Source organism: Empidonax traillii, unplaced genomic scaffold (assembly GCF_003031625.1).
Source record: "Empidonax traillii isolate 1590-97213 ecotype Southwest subspecies unplaced genomic scaffold, ASM303162v1 scaffold536:size430271, whole genome shotgun sequence".
NCBI lineage: Eukaryota > Metazoa > Chordata > Aves > Passeriformes > Tyrannidae > Empidonax > Empidonax traillii.
Genome location: NW_020955729.1, coordinates 222,447 through 246,243, shown reverse-complemented (window position 1 = coordinate 246,243; position 23,797 = coordinate 222,447). Strand labels below are relative to the sequence as shown.

At 36.3% G+C, this 23,797-nt stretch overlaps 1 protein-coding gene across 2 annotated transcripts in view; it reads right to left on the bottom strand.

Annotated features, from left to right (window-relative positions):
- CFAP69 (cilia and flagella associated protein 69) overlaps positions 1 to 20,649 on the bottom strand; it is a 58,106-nt gene extending 37,457 nt beyond the window's left edge. For both annotated transcript variants that reach the window (XM_027897346.1, XM_027897347.1), the window contains exons 1-18: positions 20,525 to 20,649; positions 20,179 to 20,241; positions 18,759 to 18,824; positions 17,623 to 17,732; positions 15,652 to 15,728; positions 14,154 to 14,252; positions 12,237 to 12,386; positions 11,935 to 12,112; positions 11,060 to 11,180; positions 8,538 to 8,586; positions 8,333 to 8,454; positions 7,636 to 7,852; positions 6,631 to 6,795; positions 5,251 to 5,369; positions 4,683 to 4,801; positions 3,543 to 3,624; positions 2,045 to 2,237; positions 1,369 to 1,506 (exon numbers count right to left, since the gene is read on the bottom strand). In XM_027897346.1, the coding sequence (XP_027753147.1) occupies positions 1,369 to 1,506; positions 2,045 to 2,237; positions 3,543 to 3,624; positions 4,683 to 4,801; positions 5,251 to 5,369; positions 6,631 to 6,795; positions 7,636 to 7,852; positions 8,333 to 8,454; positions 8,538 to 8,586; positions 11,060 to 11,180; positions 11,935 to 12,112; positions 12,237 to 12,386; positions 14,154 to 14,252; positions 15,652 to 15,728; positions 17,623 to 17,732; positions 18,759 to 18,824; positions 20,179 to 20,241; positions 20,525 to 20,641 (2,185 nt within the window). In that variant the 5' untranslated portion in view covers positions 20,642 to 20,649. The remainder of the gene's footprint in view (positions 1 to 1,368; positions 1,507 to 2,044; positions 2,238 to 3,542; positions 3,625 to 4,682; positions 4,802 to 5,250; positions 5,370 to 6,630; positions 6,796 to 7,635; positions 7,853 to 8,332; positions 8,455 to 8,537; positions 8,587 to 11,059; positions 11,181 to 11,934; positions 12,113 to 12,236; positions 12,387 to 14,153; positions 14,253 to 15,651; positions 15,729 to 17,622; positions 17,733 to 18,758; positions 18,825 to 20,178; positions 20,242 to 20,524) is intronic.
- Positions 20,650 to 23,797: the final 3,148 nt, after the last annotated feature.

Genomic DNA, 23,797 nt, shown 5'->3' with positions numbered 1-23,797 from the left:
AGCTGGAAGAAAATCTCATGCTATTTTGTTTTAGTAAAGAATTCAGCTGTGATCCAACATTTAACATAATTAATGCTAATTAAAATTAGTAAGAACTTGGGTTATAACAGAGGAGACACTAGTTATAGATTATTAGAGAAACTAAGGATGTTTCCAAACCAGTTCATTCTCTAGGTTACCCAGGGAACTGGTTGAAGCAATCTCAGAAAAATTACTGATCACCTTTGAACCTGTGGAGGATGGATGTGAAAAAAAAAACAAAAATGAGGCTTATTTTTAAGAGAGAAAATGGACAAGCTAGAGAATATTTATTCTGTTCAGTTCCTGAAAAAAAACCCAAACCTGAAACCAATATTAAATAATGTTTATGCAGCTAAATGGTAACAGTGAAAAAAATTAATATCCAATAGTAATTAGCAAAAACTAAGACCTAACTTTTCTCCATAGACAGACAAAAAATCCTATGGTTGTGGAAGAATTTATCACTTATCTTGACTTCAGTCTAGGTTTTAAGACAAGAATGTAATGAGTATTCATATTCAGTGTGCAAACAATGAAGTATTAGGAGGGAGTGTAGCACTTGGAAGGAAAATATTAAAATGCAAATTAATCTTGCCAATCTGAAAAATTACCTAAACACATAGAATTTAATTCAGTAAGGACAAATAAAAAATTCTAAATATAGGAATAGCTATTTATACAAATCCAAGATGGTAGATGACTGAACAAGACTCTAAGTTGAATAAGCAAACAATATAATGCTACTATGAATACAGCAATTGTTACATTAATGTCTGACTGTTTATTTACAAGATGAGTAAAGTAATATAGCTGTATTTGGCTGTGAGCCTTCTGCTGGAGTACTGTCAATTTTGGAACACTACAGATCAAGAAGAATTTGAATCAATTGGAAAGACTCCAGAAAAAAAAGTAATTAGAGGCTATGCTAGAAAATGAGAGAAAATGAGTTGAGTACTGTCCTTCTAAATCTAGGGAAATAAATGTAAAAGTGCTAAACTATGTGAAAAAGATATTGTGTGTGGGAAAACAAATTACAGAGAATTTCAAGCAAATTTCAGATTTAGTCCAACAAAAACTCTTCCTAATAATTCCTGAGACTAATTAGGGGAGTTTTCCTAACACCCCTAATGGAAGGGGCAGCAAAGTACTGGAGAAGCACTGAGATCCCCATCAATAGGGACTTTTAAGAACAGAATGAGCAATTATCTAGTAATAACAGTATTGATGATGCTTCACAAAGTTTCCATTGACCTTTATTTTTTTTTCATAGTGACTTTATTGATCACTAGTGAACAAGTTCAGTTTAATGACAAGTAAGACACTGACAAGGCAATTCACTAGTCTTACCCAGCTTGCAAAATAATGAATAAAGTTTTGCCCGCATGTTCTCTGAAATTTCCATGATGGCAAAGCTGGGACAGCTGGCAGGCACAGGAATGACCTTTTGCTGTCTCTGGAAGCTGCTAGCAATAGGTCTCTTCATGTCTAATAATTTCAAAACATAAAACCAGAGTAGAAAAATGAAGAAGCAGTATATTCCCAAACTTAGAGGAAATTCAACTTACTTTGTGGACACCATAAATCATTTTGGTAGTTTGGCCAACAATTTGAACATAATTCAGGCCAGGAAATTTTAACTGCCATGATTATAAATTTGTGAGAACAGCACTCACTTCTTTTTACAACACATAACTAAACACAATGCCTTTCTTGGAAAAATTAAGTAGTTTAACTGTCTAGCATTAGAAAAGCTGGTCATGGTTTTGTCCAGTATCTGGTTCATTCCCAGCTGATGTAGGAAATGACACATAGTGGCCAGAAAGAAATCAAAATGAATAAATAAATAAAATAAAATAACATAGAAATAAAATAGAAGGTCTTCAGGGTTTGGTAAGAATTACAGCATAAAGTTATAAATGCCATTATGTACTTTCATCAGGTTCAGACTACAAAAGCAAATACTGTCATTATTTTACCTAATCAGTGGAACTGCTCACAGTTTCACATGCATCATAAAACTTACCAACAATCCTTCCATATTGATCACGTCTGACTCCCAGCTCCAGCTCCTCCTCTCTCCATAACTGTATTAGAAGGCTAGCTGCTGTTTGAGCTTTCTCCCCTCGCCAGGTATTGATGTGCAAAGTGGTTTTAGGGTTGCCACAAAATTCAACCAAGATTCTAAGAATTATATTGCACAGGTTCTTTTCCTTTAACTTGGTCAAGGGAAAAGTTAAAAAAAAAACATTTTAAACTGTTCAAAACACAGTGATGTCTCCTTTCAGAGAAACTGTGTATTATGTAATCAAGTAACAGCAAGCTTTTCATCACTACTTTTCGCACAAAACTTGTACAAACTTGTAAATCTTTCAAGTTTCTGGAATCCTGCCATGCAAAACTCCATAAATCAAGGAACGTGAGGGGCATGAGTGCAGGATCATATAAAATGTGCATTCCTGTGTGTAGTATTACAGAGCAGGTTTTGTGTACGTGCCTCCAGGCTCACATGCTGGAGAGAATACTGCTACTGAGATTTATTGTTGTAAGAAATAGCCTATGAAGGCAGTGGCTTAGCGGTACCACTCAGCTCCTCTTCTGGTTTGTGGGCAGATCACTGAGCAGCAGCTGAGAAGGGGGAAGATCTTCAAAATGAAAGTGGGCAGATTTAGATTAGGTACTAAGAAGAAATTCCTCACTGTGAGGATGGTGAGACACTGGAACAGGTCACCCAGAGGAGCTGTGGATGCCCCACCCCTGGAAGTGTTCAAGGCCAGGTTGGATGGGACTTTGAGCAACCTGATCTAATGGAAGGTGTCCCTGCCCACGGCCAAGTGGCTGGAACGGGATGATCTTTAAGGTCCCTTCCAACCTGGGTCATTCTACGATTCTGTGAGTCTAAGGGTCTGCAGCCTTAAGGACATCAAGGGCTGACAGTACAACCAATGAGCACGAGGAGGGAATGAACCAAGGAAGGTGCATTTTTACTTTGTGAAAGGTGAAATGTCTGTGCCAGCTCTATGTCCAATACCCCAGAAGTAAGCTACACAGACAAAATACATGTAACTTTAAAGATAAAAACTTCTAAAGCCATGATGTGTATACTAACCCTGCTCTTGCTAACTTCAATATGAGGTAGAAAACTGAGGTGCTTTTCTAAACAAAGATGTTATCCAAAGTAACAGCACAGCTGGGGTTTTGTTTTCAAAAATAGTATAATTTTGTTAAATTAAAACCTTCCCCTGTCAAATATTTATCAAAAAAAAAAAAAAAAAAAAAAAAAAAAAAAAAAAAAAAAAAAAAAAAAAAAAAAAAAAAAAAAAAAAAAAAAAAGAAAAAAGGTACATGGAAGATCCTACAATAATTTTTAAGCAGATACTCAGGTCTGTCTCAGGGAATGAAATATACTGATTTTTTTATTAGTATTATAATTGTCTTTGGAGATACTGTAACAAAATTAATGCAGCTTTACATGTTGTTTTACTACTCTTTCATTATATAAAAACAATAATAAAAATACGTACTGCCAACAAATCCAGAAGGAGAAAAATACCCTGTTTTTCAAGAAAATGATCCTCTGCAATGTAACATCCAATTATACAGGACCTTAAACAGAAGTAATTTCACCATGTAGAAACACTTTTATGCTTTATAACATTCTACAAGCATCTCACTTATTTTACTAAATTGCACGAATATATTTGGTATGCAATATTCTTCATACCTTCAGGAAGCAGAAAAATCATGTTTCATATGCCTTTTCATTTACACTGTATAACTAAATACCCCCTGCTTGACTGCTCTTTCTTCTCCTGCAGGTGGCACACCTTCCTTGTAACAGCCCAAGAAATTTGGTAAGTTCATATGAATTGGACTAGAATGTGTATTGGAACTAAAACTAACTTACTAAAAGATGCTAAAATTTAGCTACATCATGGCCCTGATCTGGTTTATTGCAGGGCTATGCAAAATCAAGGGAATGAAACAAGCAAGAGTTGTGTTTTTTGGCAATAGTTTGCTTCTCCCAGTTTAAAATCACCACAAAGCCAGCATTCTTGTTGCTATTACTTCCTTAAATTGACTCCTTCCATTATTTCCCCAGTTATGGTCATTAACAGAGAAACTAAAGGGAACTCCTGTATCAGTCTTTTCTCCCAGCAAACATATTTGGTTTTCCATGTATTTACCAACCTCTGCCTTAAAACAAATTAAGATTTTATTATCCTCCTATGTATTGGCATTCTCCAATAGCAATCTTTAAAATATTTCTAGCCCAATATAGCCAGTTTACAAACACTTCTTCTGCTTACAGAGTTTTCTGCTAATATTGGTCTGTTCTTGCCTTCTGTTTACTTCTCTGAAGTTATTTACAGACTGTAACCATATACCTCTCTTAGAAAGTCTGGAGTAACTCTGCATGTCAGGAGGTCACTCTGTGTGGGCAGTTAGGCTGTCATACCGAATCCTTATTTAGAAAACCTTATATGCAGAACATTCAATTTTTTTTCCATCATTTTTAATTAGCCAAATTTCATGAAGGATTTTTATACATTATAAATAGAAGAAAGGCCTATATGTGCAGAGAAAGGATATAGTATTGCAGGCCTAAAAATTACAAGACTTGACATTTTTCAGACTTACTGCTGCTAAAATACTTTACTAACCACACGCAGTCGAGTGCACTGAAGAGGAGATAACTGTGGCCTAATCCACTATATAACTCCTTTGGATCCATCTTAAGGAACGGGATAAGTATACCAATTCCTTCATAGCTGAAGAGTTCCTGTTGAAACATTTAAAGCAATATGTTTCTTGAACAATATTTATTAAATAGGGAATATGTTAGGAAATACAGTGGAAACTGGGAAATGTGAATATTTGTATTGTAATATTTTTGGCCCACTTGTTAGAGCAGGATATAGTGATTATGACATATATAAGAAAAAGAGATTTACAGGTTTTCCAAACTGCTAATCTCATTTGTTTACACACTTTCATATATTAATTTCAAAATCATGTGAATTAGCAGTTAAATAGGTTCAACATTTCTTAGTGGATTTTTGAGTGAGCATTTTAGCTGCCACAGAAACCAGTTACCATGCCCAACTTGTTAGCAATCGACTACAGCTGACATCTACTTTTGAATTAAAAAAAAAAAAATCAGTATTCCTTCAATGAAAATATAACGAGTTTTGACATTTTTTGCACAGTATAAGGTAGAAAGATACATACCTTTCTGTGGAGATCCTTTTCACAGAGAACAGACAAAATAAATAATGTATCAGCTTGGATTTCCAGTAGAATGGCATCTTCTTTCCTTTTAGATTTGTTTGCTGCATACCTTAGGACTTCTGCAAATGAATATATTTTATTTATGTGAATGTCCAATACACCAGTCGGAATTCTATTAGAGCTGCTACTTTTAAAAAACTCAAATTTACACGAAGGGATTTTTAAAGTAACCTACTTGTCCTGTTCAGTTTTATCTCCCATGTTTTATAATAACTTACAGAAGAGCAGCATTCCAATGCTGTAGTTTCACGGCCTTTACTCTTGGTGGCAGAGTTTCAATGGCAGTCGGCACTGATCAGTCTCTGTGCTGCTACTTGTATTGGGCCAGCGCAAAGAATTCAGAGAACTGATCTGAATTCAGGAACTCTCAGAAAAAAAGCAACAAACTTACTGTTTTGCCCTACTGTACAGCTTCATAAACATATGTACTGACAGGGGAAATGTAGGAGAGACATAAAATACCACCGCTGCTGAGAAAATCAGCCTTTGAACCACTAGAAAGAGGATATTCAGACACAAAACTCCCCCAAAGCAAGAAAAGCTACTTAAATCTGGTATGTCAGGCGTAGTGTTAATTTTGCTTTCACTGGAAGCTGTAAGTTTCCACAGTTTTCACTGGAGTTCAACTGAGGCTATAAAATACTTTATTTCTAGGCTTTCTATAAGAACATACTCTTTGAATTCCAAAGGATCTTTTCTGTTTTGTTTCCTTCAGTATTACTCACTCAGAGTACTGAAAACTTTTTATTATTGTAAGAAAAGAACTTAAATGAGTTTGTATTGAACTTAACCCCAAATTTAACAGTAGGTATGTGTTACTGAACATGAAAATGCTCTAAAATTGCAGGAGCAGCAGTTAAGCTGTTTTATTCTCCTCTTATTCTTCATGTTGTTCATATAAAGGTACATTGTTAATAATTTTTTTCTACTCTAAAGAGGAGTTGTGGAAAGCGACACCATAATAAGACTTAGGTAGGAAAATACTCATGGTTGGAGTTCCTAGGGACTACCACAATGAAAATACAAGGTGCAATAAATGCAATATCATAAAAGGAGAAGGGATAGCTTTCGCTTTGAAATTAAATACCTGGACTTTTAAACCTGTCTGTTTTGCTTAATTCATTCAATGTATGTTGTAATGTTAAAAAAAAAATTAAAATAAAAATAAGTTATATCTTGGATTAATTATTAGAGGTTTTTCAGTTTTTCAGGAGTCAGAGGAATAACACACTAAAAGCACAGCACACCAAAAAGTACGAACAGTCTTAGTGTTGACAGAAATGCACTAATTTAAGTACAGCAATACAAATTGTGCTTTACCCAGTAGCTGGCTAATTGCTCCCTGGTCACACAAATTAAGGTTCACAGCATCATCATAAATGGAGGCAACGGATCTCAGCACTCTGAGGCTGTAGCGCATTTGTGCAAGTTTGTTGCCACGACCACCTGTTCCATGGAAACTGTTACCTTGAGCAAAGAAAGGATCTGTGGAGCAATCACAACGAATATTGGGGTTGGCACAGTGTATCTTCAGAATAATAATGTGCTCAGGGGAAAAAAAAAAATCAGCTTAAGCTACAAATTAACAAAAAAACCCTCTTAAAGTTACACAGGATTCTTGTTTAAAACCCTGTAGTAATAAGCCTTTCTGTGTAAGACAGTACATGCATAAGAAAGGTATGATTTTGGTGAACATTTAAAATTATTTTAGCATTTTTTAACCATACTAGGTTAATGAGCAGTCTTCAAAACTGAAATTATCTGCTTTAGCATGACATTTAATATCAACCTGTTGATCTCCATTTGGCCCAAATAAAACATCAATTTTATGATAAAAATATCTATCCCCAGCAATCCAGTTGCTAAAATTGAGTGCAGTTAGTTATGTTTTTGCTTAGCCCATACACTTAGCTGATGCCCACAAATCAGCTTTAATCTGGAAGCTGCTGTACTGTGCACACCTCTGAGTTAACATGTCCTCCCTCATAGCAGGATTTACTAGTTGGACTTGCTGCCAGAATAGAAGTATCTGACAGGTTTAAAACATGGGCAGCAGAGGTGTTTGGCTGCCCACAGAGCTGAAGGAATATCAATACAGTGGTATATGGGAAAAGGGGCAACAGCTTATCCTTCAGTAGAAAAAAAAATTATGTTTTTGTTTTTTTTTGTTTTTTTTTTAGAAACATTAGCTTTCTAAGAGACCTATTGAAAAAGAATCATTCTGAATTCATGAATTTTACATTTTTCTTCCTGTCAAAGAAAGAAATTACAGCTGAACTGTGTTTTGAGGTTACCTGTGTGTGAAAGCCATGAGCATGTACTGACCTTGGCCTATACACCATTCTAGAAACACAAGGAGAAGAGTATTCGCTTGGCAGGACAAATATTTATCTATTAACACAGAAGCCACTGCAGCTAAAACTGCAATTGCATGAAGCTGTAATTCTTCATATTGGGCAGCAGACCAGTCATAAAATCCAGGCTTCTGATTTGGTTTTACATAATAAAGCAAAGCTGGCATCACATCACTTTCCCTGAGGAGCTGCAGAGTTGAGATAAACAGAAAGAGAGACATCTTGCAGGTTTCACGAGAAAATAAGAAAAATCTAAAGCAATGAGTCAACTTTATCTGTCCTACACTAAGAAAATTATTTTTTTATTGAGAAAGCATGTCACAAACACTGCAAGCACAGGTAATCTCTCTTTATATTCTGTAGCTTTCCCACAGATTGTGGTTTGTTAAACTTTATTATGTTATTCATGTGTATTTCAATAATACTTTGCAGTCACTTATCAGCAATTCTCCTAGTATGTCTAAATTTTTAACTTTTCTAAAATAGAAATTGTATGTTGCTTTCAAACAGCAGGACTTGACCTAAGCTATGTATGAATTCTTCATTTGGAGAACAGCTGATTTCAGTGTTCTAGACTAGGCCTGATGGACAGCTAATTCCCTTGTTCATGCAATTCCCTTGTCTTTTTTTTCCCCACTTATTGTATCTTCTGTTCTGTTACAACTTACCTGTGCAGCAGATGGATTTTTACGTAAGACTCCTATTATGTTAAATAGTAACTTCTTCATCTCAAAGTCCTCATAAGAGTAGGTAAGTTTAAGACCTTTTACCAATGGATTGGGAATTTTCACTATGAAGTAAATTGTAAATGAGTTACAAAAAACCATCATCAAAAGCAAAAATAATGTTATTATGTAGTATGAAATCTCTTACCTTCATTAAATGTTGCAAGTACTATTAAGAGCTTTGCAAATCCACTTTCCTAATAGACATTTGAAAAAGATACATTAATTCAGTTGCAGCAAAATTAAGACCTATAATTTAATTTAGGTTTTGCTTTTTTTCTTCAGAACATGGAATTTAATGTATCCTATGGCAGAATAAACAGAATTTTATCAGAGATCAGCCATTTGGACAGTTTACAACAACAACAACAGCCCTAAGGATACAATTAGTTAAATCCATGCTTCATTCAGTATAAGTCTGAACTTCTATGGGGAATTCCCAAAAATGTGTATGCACTGCTACAATACACCACAAAAGAAAACCCTATTCTTAGTACTCTTATAATTGTGGTTTTTAAAATGCATTTGTGTATGTTTTTACATCAGGGTCATCAGTACATATAATTTTGTGGCTTCGGTTGTACATATTAATACACTTCAACTTCAGTGCATTCACAAGTAAACATATGAAAACTGCATGTATGATCTGCACGCATTTACATGTATCACATATTAGAAGTTCAGAAAATAAAATCTTGTAATCCATAGCTCTTAGAGAGCTAATGGACAGCAATGCCTAATATAACTATGGATAAGACCAGGGCAAGAAGGTGTCTATGCAGAACACTAGAGGCAAAAGAGCTTTGTTTCTGAGATGATTAGAAACCGTTAGGTTACCAGGACATTGCTCTTCTTGAGCAACATAATACATTAGGTTGGCTTCAGTACTGTGGCAAAGCTACCACTGAGCTTTCCACCAGTCCCAACAGGAGCAGAGCTCATGAAAGACTGTGGAGACATCCCAGCAGAATCAAGCAGTTCTTGTTTCACAGTGTCTTTTTAGATTCATCTCCAAAGAGCTGGGATCAAGTTTGTTCAGCCTAGCTCTAGAAGTTAGCATCCACCCAAAAGATTTTAAAAATCAGAAAAATGTCACAAAAGTAATTTTAAAGAAAATGTTGAAGTATACATCTATCCCCTGTTAACTTTTGTCTCTATGGTCTATATTCTCTGTACAAAGCTATTGCAAAGTGATTAAATAAAAAACATTAAAATTTACTAATGTCTTCTCCATGATGATTAATGCAGTACTAAATTCTGATAGAAACCAGTAAGCAATTAGCAAATAGACAATTTTGTTCTAACACAGAGATAATAATAATTAATATCATTATGAGCTTTACTTTAATATATTTTCCAGTTTGCTTGTGGTGACAAAACTATTTTCCTTTTCAAAGGCTCATGTTCCTGTGCTGATTTCTGAATTATGTAAAATACAAGACTGACTTTTCTGAAGTTGCCTGGATGGTATATTAAGGAAAAAAAGGGAGCATTCTGAAGCAAATTTCTCTGGTATTATCTTATATTATAAGGCAGGATTAAATGCTAATGTTAATGCTTTTCCAATATTTATATCCTTTAAAATCTCTGGGAAGGCTGAGAGTACAGAGTTTAATTTATTTTAATATTTTCTTTTCATAGAAACAATTTTTGTTCCTTTTAGTGTAAGCAATTAAAAATATGCATCCTCTTTACTTATCTTATAGGAAAAAACTGCCCTGTTTCTAAAGCCAGATAAATAATTTGAATGTTTTACACATCAAATATGTTGCTGCAGTTGTATAACAGACATTTCATACTAGTTATTGTTAAATGGAAAGTTTGAATGAAAAACCTGTAATTCTCATTACACATTATGAAATCTTTCTAGTAATACAGCTGATTGGAAAACTTCTGCTCAAGTAGAAAGCAACATTCTCCTGAACAGTGAACAGATCTAAAGGAATTTGATTGCTTGATTATTCAGTATCTATGTCACAACTTCATTTGAAGTTCTAAATCTCAACTGTAAAACAAAGGAGGAAAGGAATATTAACATCTATAAAAAGTTTACTTCTCTCCAGGTTTCTCATAAAAATTCTGGAATATTACAGAAGAATGAATTATCTCCATTTCAGGCAAGTCATGATAGAGCATTATGTGATCTAGTCTTAAAAAGAATTAACGTGCCTCTCATTAACTGGACCTTAGTAATTATTTTCCCAGTATCTTACTTAGAGCTTCTGAGCTGATTTTGGATGACCCTTCTTGTTCCTGGTTATGAGGCACAGATTAAATTTGGGCCATCTGAATGCAGACTGTACTCCTAAATCTTCAAACAACAAATGAGATTTAGTGCAAAAACTCATTGTAACAGAATGGCACATCCAAGAATCTGTAAAACCATACAAGAGTTAAGATTTTTTGCACGTAAATAACATTAGTGTAATTTTCTAAGTATCAAATTAGGTTGATGTCAGTACTATGGCCTAATAACCTACAGATTTGAAGTCTCTTTGAGGTAAAGAAAATTGCCTTTTTTTCATCAAGAATGCTTTCTTGCCCAGCAAATTCAAGAAAGAAGAAAGCACTGGAGACACAGCAGAATAAATATTAGAACCCTAGTGGGGAAAAATATTGAGCAATATAATAACAAAGGCTAGTCTCTGGAATATAACTATAAATACTTACAACCAAAGGTACTGCAGGGTTTTCAGCTAGTAATGTGGCAATCACCAAGAGGTCATTCCGTAGCTGATGATCACAGTGCCGGAAACCATGTAGGGCATCTACAAATACTTCTTTCAAAGCACTTCAAAGAAAATTAAATGCATTTTATCTTTTCCTTTCATATTCTAATGTTAGACAGCTCTACGGATACTAATTCTCATTCAGCATGGATAAAAAGCCTTAGGGTTTAACTGGAAGAGACATAACTTAGAGCTTTAATTTAAGATGGATTCTTACGTGTACCACTAGACATACAACTTAAGTATACATGCCAGCTGCATGTATTACAAATTACACCTTCCACTGCTTGTGTTCTAAATAATTAATAGAAAGACCTAATGATTACTCAACCATGGAATTGGACATTGTTCAATGATTACTGACAAGAAATGGTCTAAACTTAAATAGTTAAAACACTGTAACTCAGTAAGGAAGAACCTGTTATTTACTCCAGTAGAAGATCTAGAAATGAGCCTTGGATATCACAGCACAGAATTGCCTACTAATTTTATAACATAAGCACTTCAACAGTGAAGGAATACTGGCCTGCTGAGACTAACATGCAAGCTTGAAAATGCTGCAATGAACTTTATCATCATACAAAGCACTAGATAGGGCTATTCCTCCTGCAGTATACAGTGGAGCACCTTGTTCTTGCCCTATAATAGCAACAACTGTGTTGATACTGAAAATTTAATGAGGATGTAATGAGAGACCTCCATTCCCCATTTGCATTTTCTCTCAATTAATTTCAAGCAAAACGCTGCACAACAGCAATGCTTTAGATGTCTCCAAAAATTACAATACTAATTCATAAAATGCTTCCCAGTACTTACTGAACACATTCCAAGCTACTGAGCTGATTAACAACTTCTTCTTTTGAGGCGTTTTCTAGTAGGTTCCATAGGATATGTGAGGAGCGGAACACCAGCTGTCCTGAGGGATCCGGAGCATTTAGATACAAACAGAGCCTGCTGGCTGCTTGGGCCTTCATCATTAGTCTGCAATTTTCTCCTGAAATTATGAAAATCTGAATAATTAATTCCCTGTAGGTCAGTAATTGTTTTAGGCATGTTCAGAGAACAAGTGTTCTAAGAACAGCAGTAATGAGATTGCTGAAAGAACTGTTCGTACTAACCAGAGCTGGAGAGATGCTGGAGAGCTTTAAGTACCCATAACTTCTCAGTAAGTTGATTTTCAACTAATGCTAGTGACAAAACAAGAGTTTCTGCTAATCCTCCTAATTCAGCCATCTGGATTTTATAATTTGCACTTGTTGGCTGATAACCTGCATAGAAAATAGTTATAATGCAATAAATACTCAGAATTTTGGTTACTTCATAAAATATTCATCCTTTCCCAAGAAAGGATGGAGAACCATGTATTCTATTTCCCTAGTCCTAAAGCACTTTAAAAAAAATCTAACACACAATAAGACCTGCTTTTCTTAAATCTGAATAGAGCCTAAAGCATATCCAACACTCACCCTCATGCAGACTTAAATGTTATATAAACAAATTATTGCTTCTTAGAATGTACAGAATGAAAGCAAAAGTAGGCTTATAGAGAGGTGAAAAACTCTTCAGTCATGCAATAATTTGTTGGTGCACAGCCTAGTTCTCTTCTGCAGCCTGGTCACTACAGATTTAATGCTTTCTATCATTATATTACTTAAAACATCCAATCTTTGATTTATAAGCTTGACTTTCTAATGTGTTCCTGATTTTACTTTTGGCCGTGCATATGCATTCTGTGTTTCACTACTGAATTACGGGGGGAGGGGAAGCATTGAGAATATAAATTAATATTTATACATGGTATCTAATGAAAATAAAGTTTACCTTAAACAGTATAAATATATATATATATGTCAAACATCATGAAATACAGGATTGATAAATACAGATAATGCACATGGTGAAATGAGTTTTACCTAAGGATAAACTCTGATAGGCTCCAAGCTGATATTACTTTACAGATATGAGAACCCTGCAAGATTAAACTTGGCAAGATTTACACATATACTTAAGAGATAAAAAAGTTGACTTAAAAAAAAAACAGACTGAAACACAGGCTTCATTTCATGATAATGTATCTTATTTTCTAAATCTGAAGAAGAAGAATAAAATCTCTCAGTATTTAATGTTCGCTTATCCTAATGGAATTATTTACGGGTACAGAACTAAATGCACACAGAGCTGCTTGCAAAAATTGAGTCTTGTTTGAAAGGTAAAACCAGATTTGAATGCTTTTATATTTTTAGAATCTTGTGAGGGCTGTACCAGTTGAAGCTTGTTTAGGAACTAATGCCACGCTGCAGGAACACAGCAGGGGAGCACACTGACATCAAGATTACTCCCTGACCTGCACTCTGGATCCACACTGTGACAATGTTCACCTGAGGCTTGGCCGCCCATAAATCTAGTGCTGTCTCAGGGCACGTCATCCAGTGGGAGGGGATCCATGACTGACTTTGCCTGATAACAGCCTCTGGCACCATCATACGGGTCAAAGGAATAAGTAATAGTGGATTCTGGTGACAGTTTGCATGCCTATTCCTAATGCCAGAGGATCATGCCTGAGCTCTCTGCAGCTTCTTTCTGCAGAGATAAGTCACAGAATTTATTCAAAGCCTATGCTCAAATGTATCCATACGATATGAACTCAACCAAACTTAGATAGGCTCAGATCTATCCCTCAATAACAAAAGTTACTGTTGAAAACTACATTCCCTTCTTACAATTCTGATCCTAACTAAACTTTGCTTCTTTCCCCTATTATCCACATTTCAGAGAACTTGTGAGCACTCCACATTTTCTGGATGCTATTTAATTCCATAAGCGTAAGAAATAGTTCCTTATACATTGATGAACTAATTTCAGATTTTGAGTACACATTTCTATAAAAACATGTTAATTACACATTTGCCAATGCCATGTATTTAATATATGAGATGCAGTAACCATAGTTATAAAGAAAAATTAACCCATAGCTAATTAAAATAGGCATTTCAAAGTAGCTGGGATCATAAAAAAATAAAAATACTGTGTTTTACCTGAAAGTAGTTTTCCTGGTAGCTCCATTTTATAAAAGTTAACAACACACTTACAGATTTGTATTCTAACTTGAGAGCTTGGCACTCTCATCAAATAACCTGTCAGAAACAGGAAAAAAAATTGTAATTTACAAACTCTATAATTTTTTTAGAAAGTATTCTTTGCACTTCTCTTTACAGCTTTTAATATTTCCTTTGGTCATACCCCTTAAAAATCTGTAATTTAATACAAACTTTGATCATAAAATGTTAAAGGGACAGAGACTCCCATACTGAAGATGAAAAAGGGGTCTTGGAGAAGTAGCATAAGTTTAATCAAAAAGTTATCTTCTCTGCTTTATGGCTACAGATGCTTATAAGACACTGGACACTATTCCAGAAGTTGTGGAATTCTAAAGAAAGCTACTACACTAAGCTGTTGTCATCATTACCATGTCAGAAACTCTGCTCCTAGCAGTTATGAAATCAAGGGAGCACAGAAAGAGATCTTATTCCACAAGATAAAGAGAATTTCATTGGTAGCTACCAGTGACTAGATTTTAGTGTCTTTTTGGACATGTAACTCTGAAGAGAACCTGTAACTATCTGAAACCAGGTGGTTATTCTGCTGTCTACCTGGATCTGTGAAAATAAAAACTTCTAAAAGTATTTTTTACCTATTGGAAGGATAATAATTTTTTTTTACATGTATGATAGACTGATTGTGCTGCCTTTCTACCATTTAAATCTCACTGTTAAGTGAGCTGATATATCACTCCTGCTCTATCCTGAATACTTTCTGATCTACAGTGCTTACAGTATTTCTTTTTGAAAATCACAAATGTGACACATAAAAAGATGTAAAAGGGTCGTAAAAAGACATTTTGCTATTAAGAGGTCCAGTGACATTAAAATATGACGTTGACACCTTTTCCTCGACAGCACTCTTAAAACATATTTCTGAAACATAAAAGCTCATGGCTCATTCAGCAGGAGGCTGAATCCAGAAACTACTACTCCTAATAAGGCATGGCATTAAACTGCCTTGCATTTTGCCTTTGTAGGTGACAGGTCTCAGGCTTTTGGGTTTTGAAGGTTTGAGCTGGGAGTCAGAAGTTACTGTTTCTCACTTGCGTCTTCCATTTAGTGTCAAAGAAGCAGGAAGGACACACGTTCTTCTTATCCCAGGTTTCAGTGTTTATAGTAAAACACCAGTTTCTCAGATCAAAATGAAATTAAAGAGGCTATATACAGGTTTAGTTCTTCAGCTTAGTTCTTTAGTTCTTCAGTACTGATAAACTTATCTCGCGTAGCTTTTAACAGTGGCAAATATGTCATTCTGCTAGCTAATCTTCAGGTTAGCTGCACAGCAAAGTGAGAATGGTTTCTAACTAAAAAGCAGAGAGGACTGAATGAATAATTAAAAGAAATTACCTACATTTAGTAAGAAGGTAACAAGAAATTAAAATCATGCTAATAATACCATTGACTTTATTGTGGCATATCAGGTTCCACTCACCCAGTTGGGCAATGGATTTTGAAACTGCAGTGGAATATTTTACTTCATCAGATGATTTCTTTTTTTGAAATGGTAACCTGCAAAATGAAATTTAAAAATATTACAACTATGTTTTAATCAGGTCACAAGAAAAGCTCAACAGCTTTTTTCTTCTTCCTTGATAATTTTTGCAAATAAGGACAATGAACACATTCCTGCAATGCTGATTCTTCACTGAAAGTTCCGGGTTCATAATCTGGCAATTACATGTTGGCAATTAGTGTTGCATGTCCACAGGCAATATTTTCATAGTTCATATACACTGCAAAAAGAAATGCTGAATAAACAAATGTCATCTAAATGGGGAGGACTAAATCCTGTAAGCTAGGCACTATCAGGCTATTGCAGAGCTAGGTTATGCACACACATGTGCAAAGGTGGAAAAAAACCGGATCACATCCCTGGGCAAAATGGATAATGAAATGGATAAAAGTAAAACTAATAAACTGACTCCAAATAGCCCAACAACAAATTTATTTTTAAAAAACAGGATATTAAGAAATATTCAATGACATTTTCAAAACACTCAGATATGACATAAACATGTAAGTGCTAAAAATTGTCTAACAGTAAACATTGCAATATTATGCTGAGGTCTCTGCACCACACACTGTAGAAGCAGCTTTCCGGTAGGTTTACCTCTGCAAACACTGCCAGAGAAAAAGAAACGAAAGAGCAAATAATGGAAGAAATGTAGCAGGAGGTGGGGGAGGGAAAAACAGACACTGGAAAAAAAGGTGGAAAGAAGACTGGTAAACAGAGGCAGGTATGAAAGAGTGGAATATTTTACTACAGGAGTTCATGTATCTGAAATTAAACTGTGAAAAACAGTCTGCCTCTAGTTATAGACTTCTCTGTCATATGAAGTAGCAGTGAATTGTGGTGGAATTTCCATAGTACAGAAATTAAAGAAAAACCCAAGGGTGCAATTTTCCAGAATATATTCATTGCAGAAACCACAATTATTGCTGAACTGCTCTAACAGACGAAAAGTCTCACAGCTACATTTTATTGACTTCACACACTCATTCTCAGTTTTGCCATGCTTCTACCAAATGCCGAAGAAAATGAAACTCTGTGATGTACCTTCCCATTCTCCACTGTGTGGCAGCAAAGCAAAGCTGTACCACTGATGATGCTCTAGGGAACTAAAAGATTCAGTTGATAAGTTCTATGTTTATTAAAACCAACAGCCAAGAGGAAGCCACGTATTTGAATATCTGCCACTAATTTTCTATCTGATGGGGGGTTTTTATCCTTATTCTCCTCAATTGAAATTAAATGCAGAAGTAACTGTAGTTACAAACATAGCATAAGTAATTTTACTGAATTATTAAGGAGGAGAAAACTACTGACAAGTGCGGGTAATACCTAAATTCTATTCTACAGATTATTTAAGGTACAGTATGACAATGAAGATGCCCAAAACTTCATGAAATACATTTTTAAAGTAAATACAAATCCTACATCCTCCGGTTGCTGTGGTTTGTTCTCTTCTGCAATATGGCTTGCCATTTTGTAAAACTTACCTTCAGGTATTAAAGTGTCTTTGTGTCAACCTAGGTTATAAACTCACTTAGGAAGCTTGTCTGAAACAGCAAAACATACCTCAGCACTACTTAGAAGGTGAATCTTCTGAGGCCAGCAGTCCCAGAATTACTTAGGCAATAAGACACATTCAGTAAGTTTTGAATGATGTAATAACTAGCTCCACAGACACTGAACTGCTAAACTGGGTCCCTACTTCATGACAAGAGAAATCTGACACGTGGAAAACACAGTTCATAACAAGGAAAGGTGACATAAAGGACACCTTGCAGATACAGGTGTTTGTAGACAGATGCAGTATGGATATGTCAGTTGCCTTAGAAAATGTATAAACATTTTGATAAGCAGTGTTTAGATCTCTAAAAGAGGGGCTGAAATACTTACCCAAATAATTTAATAAGTTCACATAAAGGCTCAGTGAAAGTTTCTTGTTCCTTAATTTTTTCTGAACACAGGTTAAGAATTTTGATGATTTGTTCTAAATCCTTAAGGGGCTTTTAATGTAAAATTAAGGAAATCAGACTGTCTGTACCGTTATGAATCAGAAGAAAAAGTTCAAAACTGTATTCATCATACTTTAGGGACACGACCAAGAAAAAACAAGACCAATACTTTCAAAGTTAGATGTCTAAAAGAAGCATGTGAGTCAATACTGACGCTTTTTGAAGCAGCCCTCCTTTTACAGAAGTACAACTTTTGCAAACCTGATTTAGGTGTCTTAGCTGAACTCACTGGAAGCTCAGCACTAAATTTCTAAAACTGTAGGATGAAAACTTTTTACATCACACTGTCAGATTTAAATATCTAAATTCTGAGACAGCCTTGTAGTATTTAAATTGTTTTCTACTCTAGTACCAAGCAATTAAGTGAAGTTTGAAAATCTGGACCCAAAATCACACTATCTAATTTAGGGTAGAGTCACAAAATCAAAACTGAACAGATAACTGAGACTGAGAAACTACTACTAACCCACTGACTCATAGAAACTGCCTGTAACTACTTTGCCACAACTCAGTTATGAAATAATGGGATAGCTCAAATCACTGTGCAATTAGCTGAACTGTTTGAAATTAATCACATTTTTCCATATGCCCACACCCTCCAAGTACTTCTGAATATTCCATTTGTACTGTAAACATGAAAAAAAGTTTCAGATAAATTAGTCTGACTTCAATTTTTTTTTTAAATGTCTCCTTACTGAAAACCATTGCTATTTTATCTGTTGCCTCTTAAGTAGTGATAATTACTATGGTTGTCTATTCTGATTGTAAAGTACACCAATTACATTTTGGACACTTTCAACCACTGTACAGGTGAGATCCCTCTATTGAATTTTGTGGCATATGAATCTAGTATTCAAGATTCTTGCCAACCTACCAACCCTGGCTGTACGTGACAAGAAGGCCAATGACGAGGATGTATGTGAACCATCCCTGCTCTCCAGGAATTGCAGAGAAGTCACAGTATCACCACATATAAAACAACATGACTTTAGAATTCTTTAGTGGCAAAAAGGATACAATCCCATTTTCAAAATGCTTGACTACCTTCTTGAGAGTTTTCAGCTGCTCTATTTCCAAATCTTTCTTAAGTAAAAGAATGAAAAGCAGGTTTTAATTGCAGTTTGCCTTGGAACATTAAACAATTATGTTTATCCCCTTTAAATGAAGGTGGAAACCAAATTAAGAAAATGACAAGACACAATTAAATTCTGAAAGTACTTTGCAGCAGAATTAACTCCTTGATCAAGTCTCATTTCTAAGTATGAAATCTGTTCTCTTGTAACTGAAGAGGCTTTTAAAAACTCTTGTTCAAATGTGTAGGCTCTTTCTTTTAAATTATTTGGGATTCTGTGTAAAGCAACTGAGAAAACCAAAACTATGTAACTTATGACAGAAACGTGTACACACGTAGATCTAACTGGCTTAGAATGTTCTGCACCACTAGAAAACAGTGTTCAAATTCAAAGCTGAAAACAGCTAAAGTGAGGATATGTCAGGGTGTGCCAGGGATGTGCAGCATTCATTCCAATGCTTCTGAGCACCTGCAATTTGAGGCAGGCCAGGAAGTTGTTTTAGGAATCTACAGGCCCAGAATCCTATGGGCATTTTATCATATTATATCTTATGCTCTCTACAAAAGCAGTAAACAGTATCACCCAACACATTTTTCTGCAGTCAGTAAGTTTATTCTATCAGCTCTTCACCAAAACAAGTGAGGAGAAAGACATGAAGTACTTATCTGTGGGGCATTAACTTAAAATGTACTATGTTTAATCAAGTTCTTGTTATAAGACTATAAATTATCTGTATTTTGGATCAAAATTAACTTTAGTGAATTAAATCTGCCAAAACATCTTCTGGAGACCAAAAATAGTCTGTGGAAGCCCATGAGGTGCTGCTTTCCTGTGTGTCTGGGTTGTTATATTTTTTTCTTCAACGCTGAACTTTGTATATTTCTCCTTCATCACCTCCCTGGAGAATTGTTTGCAGTTAACTTGGGAAATTACATAAATTCTTTACATACTTCCTATAAGGCTGTATGTATTTCTGTTTCTCAGCTGTAGGTTTTAGTACTCTATAAACTTCTCGAGATAGAAATTTTGCACGTCTAGTTTTAAATGCACATGATTTTGTATTTTATTATTTTTTTTAAGTGCTTGTATAAAATCATACTGGATTTTATTTCTGCCTATATATATGTGTATGTTTTAATGTAAAACCAGAATTTATACTATTTTCTATTACAATGACCATCTTTAGAAGTGTTCAAATACCGGAACAAATACTCAGCTTTGTGCTCTGTAGCTTCAGCCACCTGCGCTGCATATAATAAAACCACTTGGATTTATTTAGTGCAGGTACTAATGTAACTAAAATATTTGTCTATGCCCCATTACTACCCACGTAACTGAGATAACGAGGTATCAGCGTTACTTACTGAGTCCAAACCTTCAAGTAGTTTGATGACGTGATCCAAATCCACTGATCTTAACTGTGCATCCTGAAAAAGACACTTTAAACTTTTTGTTTCTTTGTTTGTTTTTTGAGATTTATATTTAAAGGTGCTTAAACCTTAAAATGTGAAAGAGCCGCGTTGAACCAATACGAATCTACCCAGGGATGGGTAGATCCAGGTTGTGTGCGGAGCACAGACCAGGGCTTGTTCTCAGCCCGATGAAGTAGCCAAGCCAAGCCAAGCCAAGCCAAGCCAAGCCAAGGTAAGGCAGGGCAGGGCAGGGCAGGGGCTCCTGTCCGGGGGTGACCCCGCCCAAGGGAGAGCTCACCTGGGCGGTGTCCGAGGCGTTCCTGCGCCGTTCCCCGCCGCTGCGCGGGGGCCCGGTGCCGGGGGAGCGGGATGCTGCCCGTGGGGCTCGGGGCTCGGCTACGGCCAGGGAGGACATGGTGCCGCTCGGCCGCGGCGCCAGCGCGGCCCGCGCCGTTGCCATGGCAGCGGGGCGGTGCCTCCTCACGCAGCCGGGGCCCGGCCCGCGGGGGCCGCACTCCCGGGGGGCGATAGCGGGAGCTTGGCCGGCCCGTGGGACCGCCGCGGTGTCGGCAGCTGGGCCCCCAGCGGAAGGGAGCTGGGAGGGAGAGTAAACATGAGAAAACCCACCACGAGAGACCATCATGAGAAATCCCAGACAGGACTGTCCTGCCTGGGGTTTGTCATGGTGGTCTCTCATGGTGCGGCTGGTCTTTCATGGTGGTCTCATGATAGCCTGGCTGCGGGGAAGAGGGGGAAAGGAACCTTTTCTCTGCATGGACCAATACAAAAGAGTAATAAAGGCAGGGACAGAAGGATATGGGGATATGGATATGTTCCACAGCGAGCAGGTGTGGGAAGCTTAGTCGGCAGCCGGGATTCGTGGATGACACACCTCTTGGGGTCCTCAATTTAACCTTCTCTTAAAAAGATTTGGATACACTTTGGACAAATTGCATATACATAACTTAGAACATGCACATATCCGAAGTCTTCCACTGCAGGCATTGTTGTTACCAACCTCAGTTTTCATTAACAAATAATTACTCTGATTCCAAAGAAACATTTGAATATGTGAATAAATTTATTAAATTATATTATATTAAATGCTAGATTGTTATTAAATGCTTATATTAAGTGCTAAGATGGGTGTTTGAATCTCCAGACAGCTTTTATATGAAAAGAATTCACTGATAACAGAAACAAGGAAGAAACCTTTATGGCTCTGACTGTAACCAACACAGTTCTTAGTTTCATTCTTAGTTGCATTCTGCACCCCTCCCATATCCTACCTCCCTTCTTCAGAAATGATGCATATTATGTTTAAAACTCCCATACATTATAGAGCTCTCTTTCCATCAAAGGGAAAATACACAATACCACATATTTTGTATTTATGTATGCACACAAATATCCATCCACTCTCTGTATTTAGCAAAAATTCATTCTGTATGCAACTCCAAAATGACAGCAAAAATATAGCCTAGCATAGTATGGGATTCTAATTTAGAAAATGCTATGCCCCCTTTGACATCCATAACATCCCAAGTTGCAATCATAGGAACACAGGTCATACAAAGGTAGGATGTGTAGGACATCATGTAGTGCCTTCACCTGATGTGACAATTCATCTGCCAGTCCTGGAGCTGGTGTTTGACACTTTTCATCCATCCATGTACACATACCTCTCCATTACTCTAACCATTTTACTGGCCCTTCCATGTTCTAATGAATCATTTGTTTCTGCAAACATTCTGTTTTGTATCTGGGCTTACACTGGATGGAACAAGATTTTCTATTAAGCATCTGAGATTAATTGTACTGACAATGCTTATATGTCTGCAGGCAGTTAACACTGAACAAACCGGATTACGTTTTTTTTTTTGCTTAGTGCCCAGATAGTAATTGAAGTTGTATAAGCTGAAGTTTTTAAGTTTATTAAAAGAAAGAAGCACTAACATTATTTTCATTGTAGCTTAAGTGATCTGAAGTTTTGTTGCTTGTGTTTTGAATGACAAATATATAGAGAACATACATAAACTGGGCAACTTGGTCTGTAAATTATAAGCTTAGGTCACATGCCATTTGTTGGTTCACTGTTCCAAAGATCATATTGCGAAGCTCCATTTACTCACTGTTCACCTTCTTCAAAATTAAGCTTTTAAAACTTGGGATGAAAGCTTCATGTGCAACTTCGACTACAGGGATTCTGCTGCCCTTGGCAAATGGCAAATGTCCATCCTCAAAAGCCTGCAATCAGCTGTGAAAATATTTACTTAACAGTTTTCTGTCCCAATTAGGCTTATATTGTACTTTTATCACATCTACCTCTTCCACTGGTAACAGATAATATTTGAGACACCAAGGCCTTACTTCTGAGAGTACTGAGTTTTAAGTCTTAAAAATGCTAAGAAATATGTTTAAAAAGTAAACAATGTAGAGAGGATTTTTGTTTTGATTGAGGACAAACTATTTTGGTGTGAAGACACAGTTCAGCAGACTCTGCTCTTGAGGTAAACTTGAATTCCATAAAACTACAGGACTGTGTGTGTAGGACACAGCTGTGTGTTAGAAGATCAAAATGCCAAATCTAGGTCTGCCATTAATCTCCGGTTGACTTTGCTAAATTAATTATTTCCTCTACCCCTCTGAATCTGCTGTCTTAACAAATCATGTTGCAAGCTTTTGAAGGACTATTAATCAGTACAGGATACACCTTTCATATGCTGCATTGGGGGTCTTCAGCTCTAGTCAAGTGATATCCTTTCCCTGGCTGTATTGAACCTGTAGACTCTGTCCAAAGCTACCTGCACTATTTATCAAATATGACACTGAGGTCTTTATAGTACACAAAACAGAATATTTTTAAGAATTAGTCTGTTGACTCCTTGACTTCTTTTTTATTCTTGTTTCTTCCCCCCTCCCCCCCACCCCGGTCTGTTCTGCCGGACCTCCTGTGTTTGGTATTCACAGAACAAAGAAGACCTGTGAGGTGGCTGGCAGTAGACTCACCCTTAACCTGTAAAGTCAACAGAGCTTCCAACATCTGAATTTACCTGCCTATACTATTAACGTACACTGTTCAGGTCATTGAGTGGTATGGATTTGAGGGGGACTTTCACTCTGATTGTTATTGTAAGGAAATGCAGTAAGTAACACGAGACAGAACTTACACTTTTGTACAAGGTACAGCTGCACAAAGGTATAAGTCTGGGGCCCCAGATGCTGGTGTAGTATCAACATTCAGTAGAACAAGCACTAAGATATAGAGATACACAAACTTGTTAAATATTCTGAATTTTAAAAATACCTACATTCCATCTGGGAATCTGGCAAGGCTATGCAACCTAATGTGAACGCAATGCAAATGCTGCTAGCTCCATAACTCATGCATCTTTAGTTCTCTGAACTCACAACAGTTCATGCTGCTGATCTATAGCTAAGCAGGATTTTACCTCTCATGTATTGATTTCCTCTTACAGTGGCATAAGTCTCTTAGGAAAAAGACCTATGTATTTCCAAATGAAGGACTCCAAAGTGCTTCACCTGTTAAGTCTCATTTAAAGAGTACTGC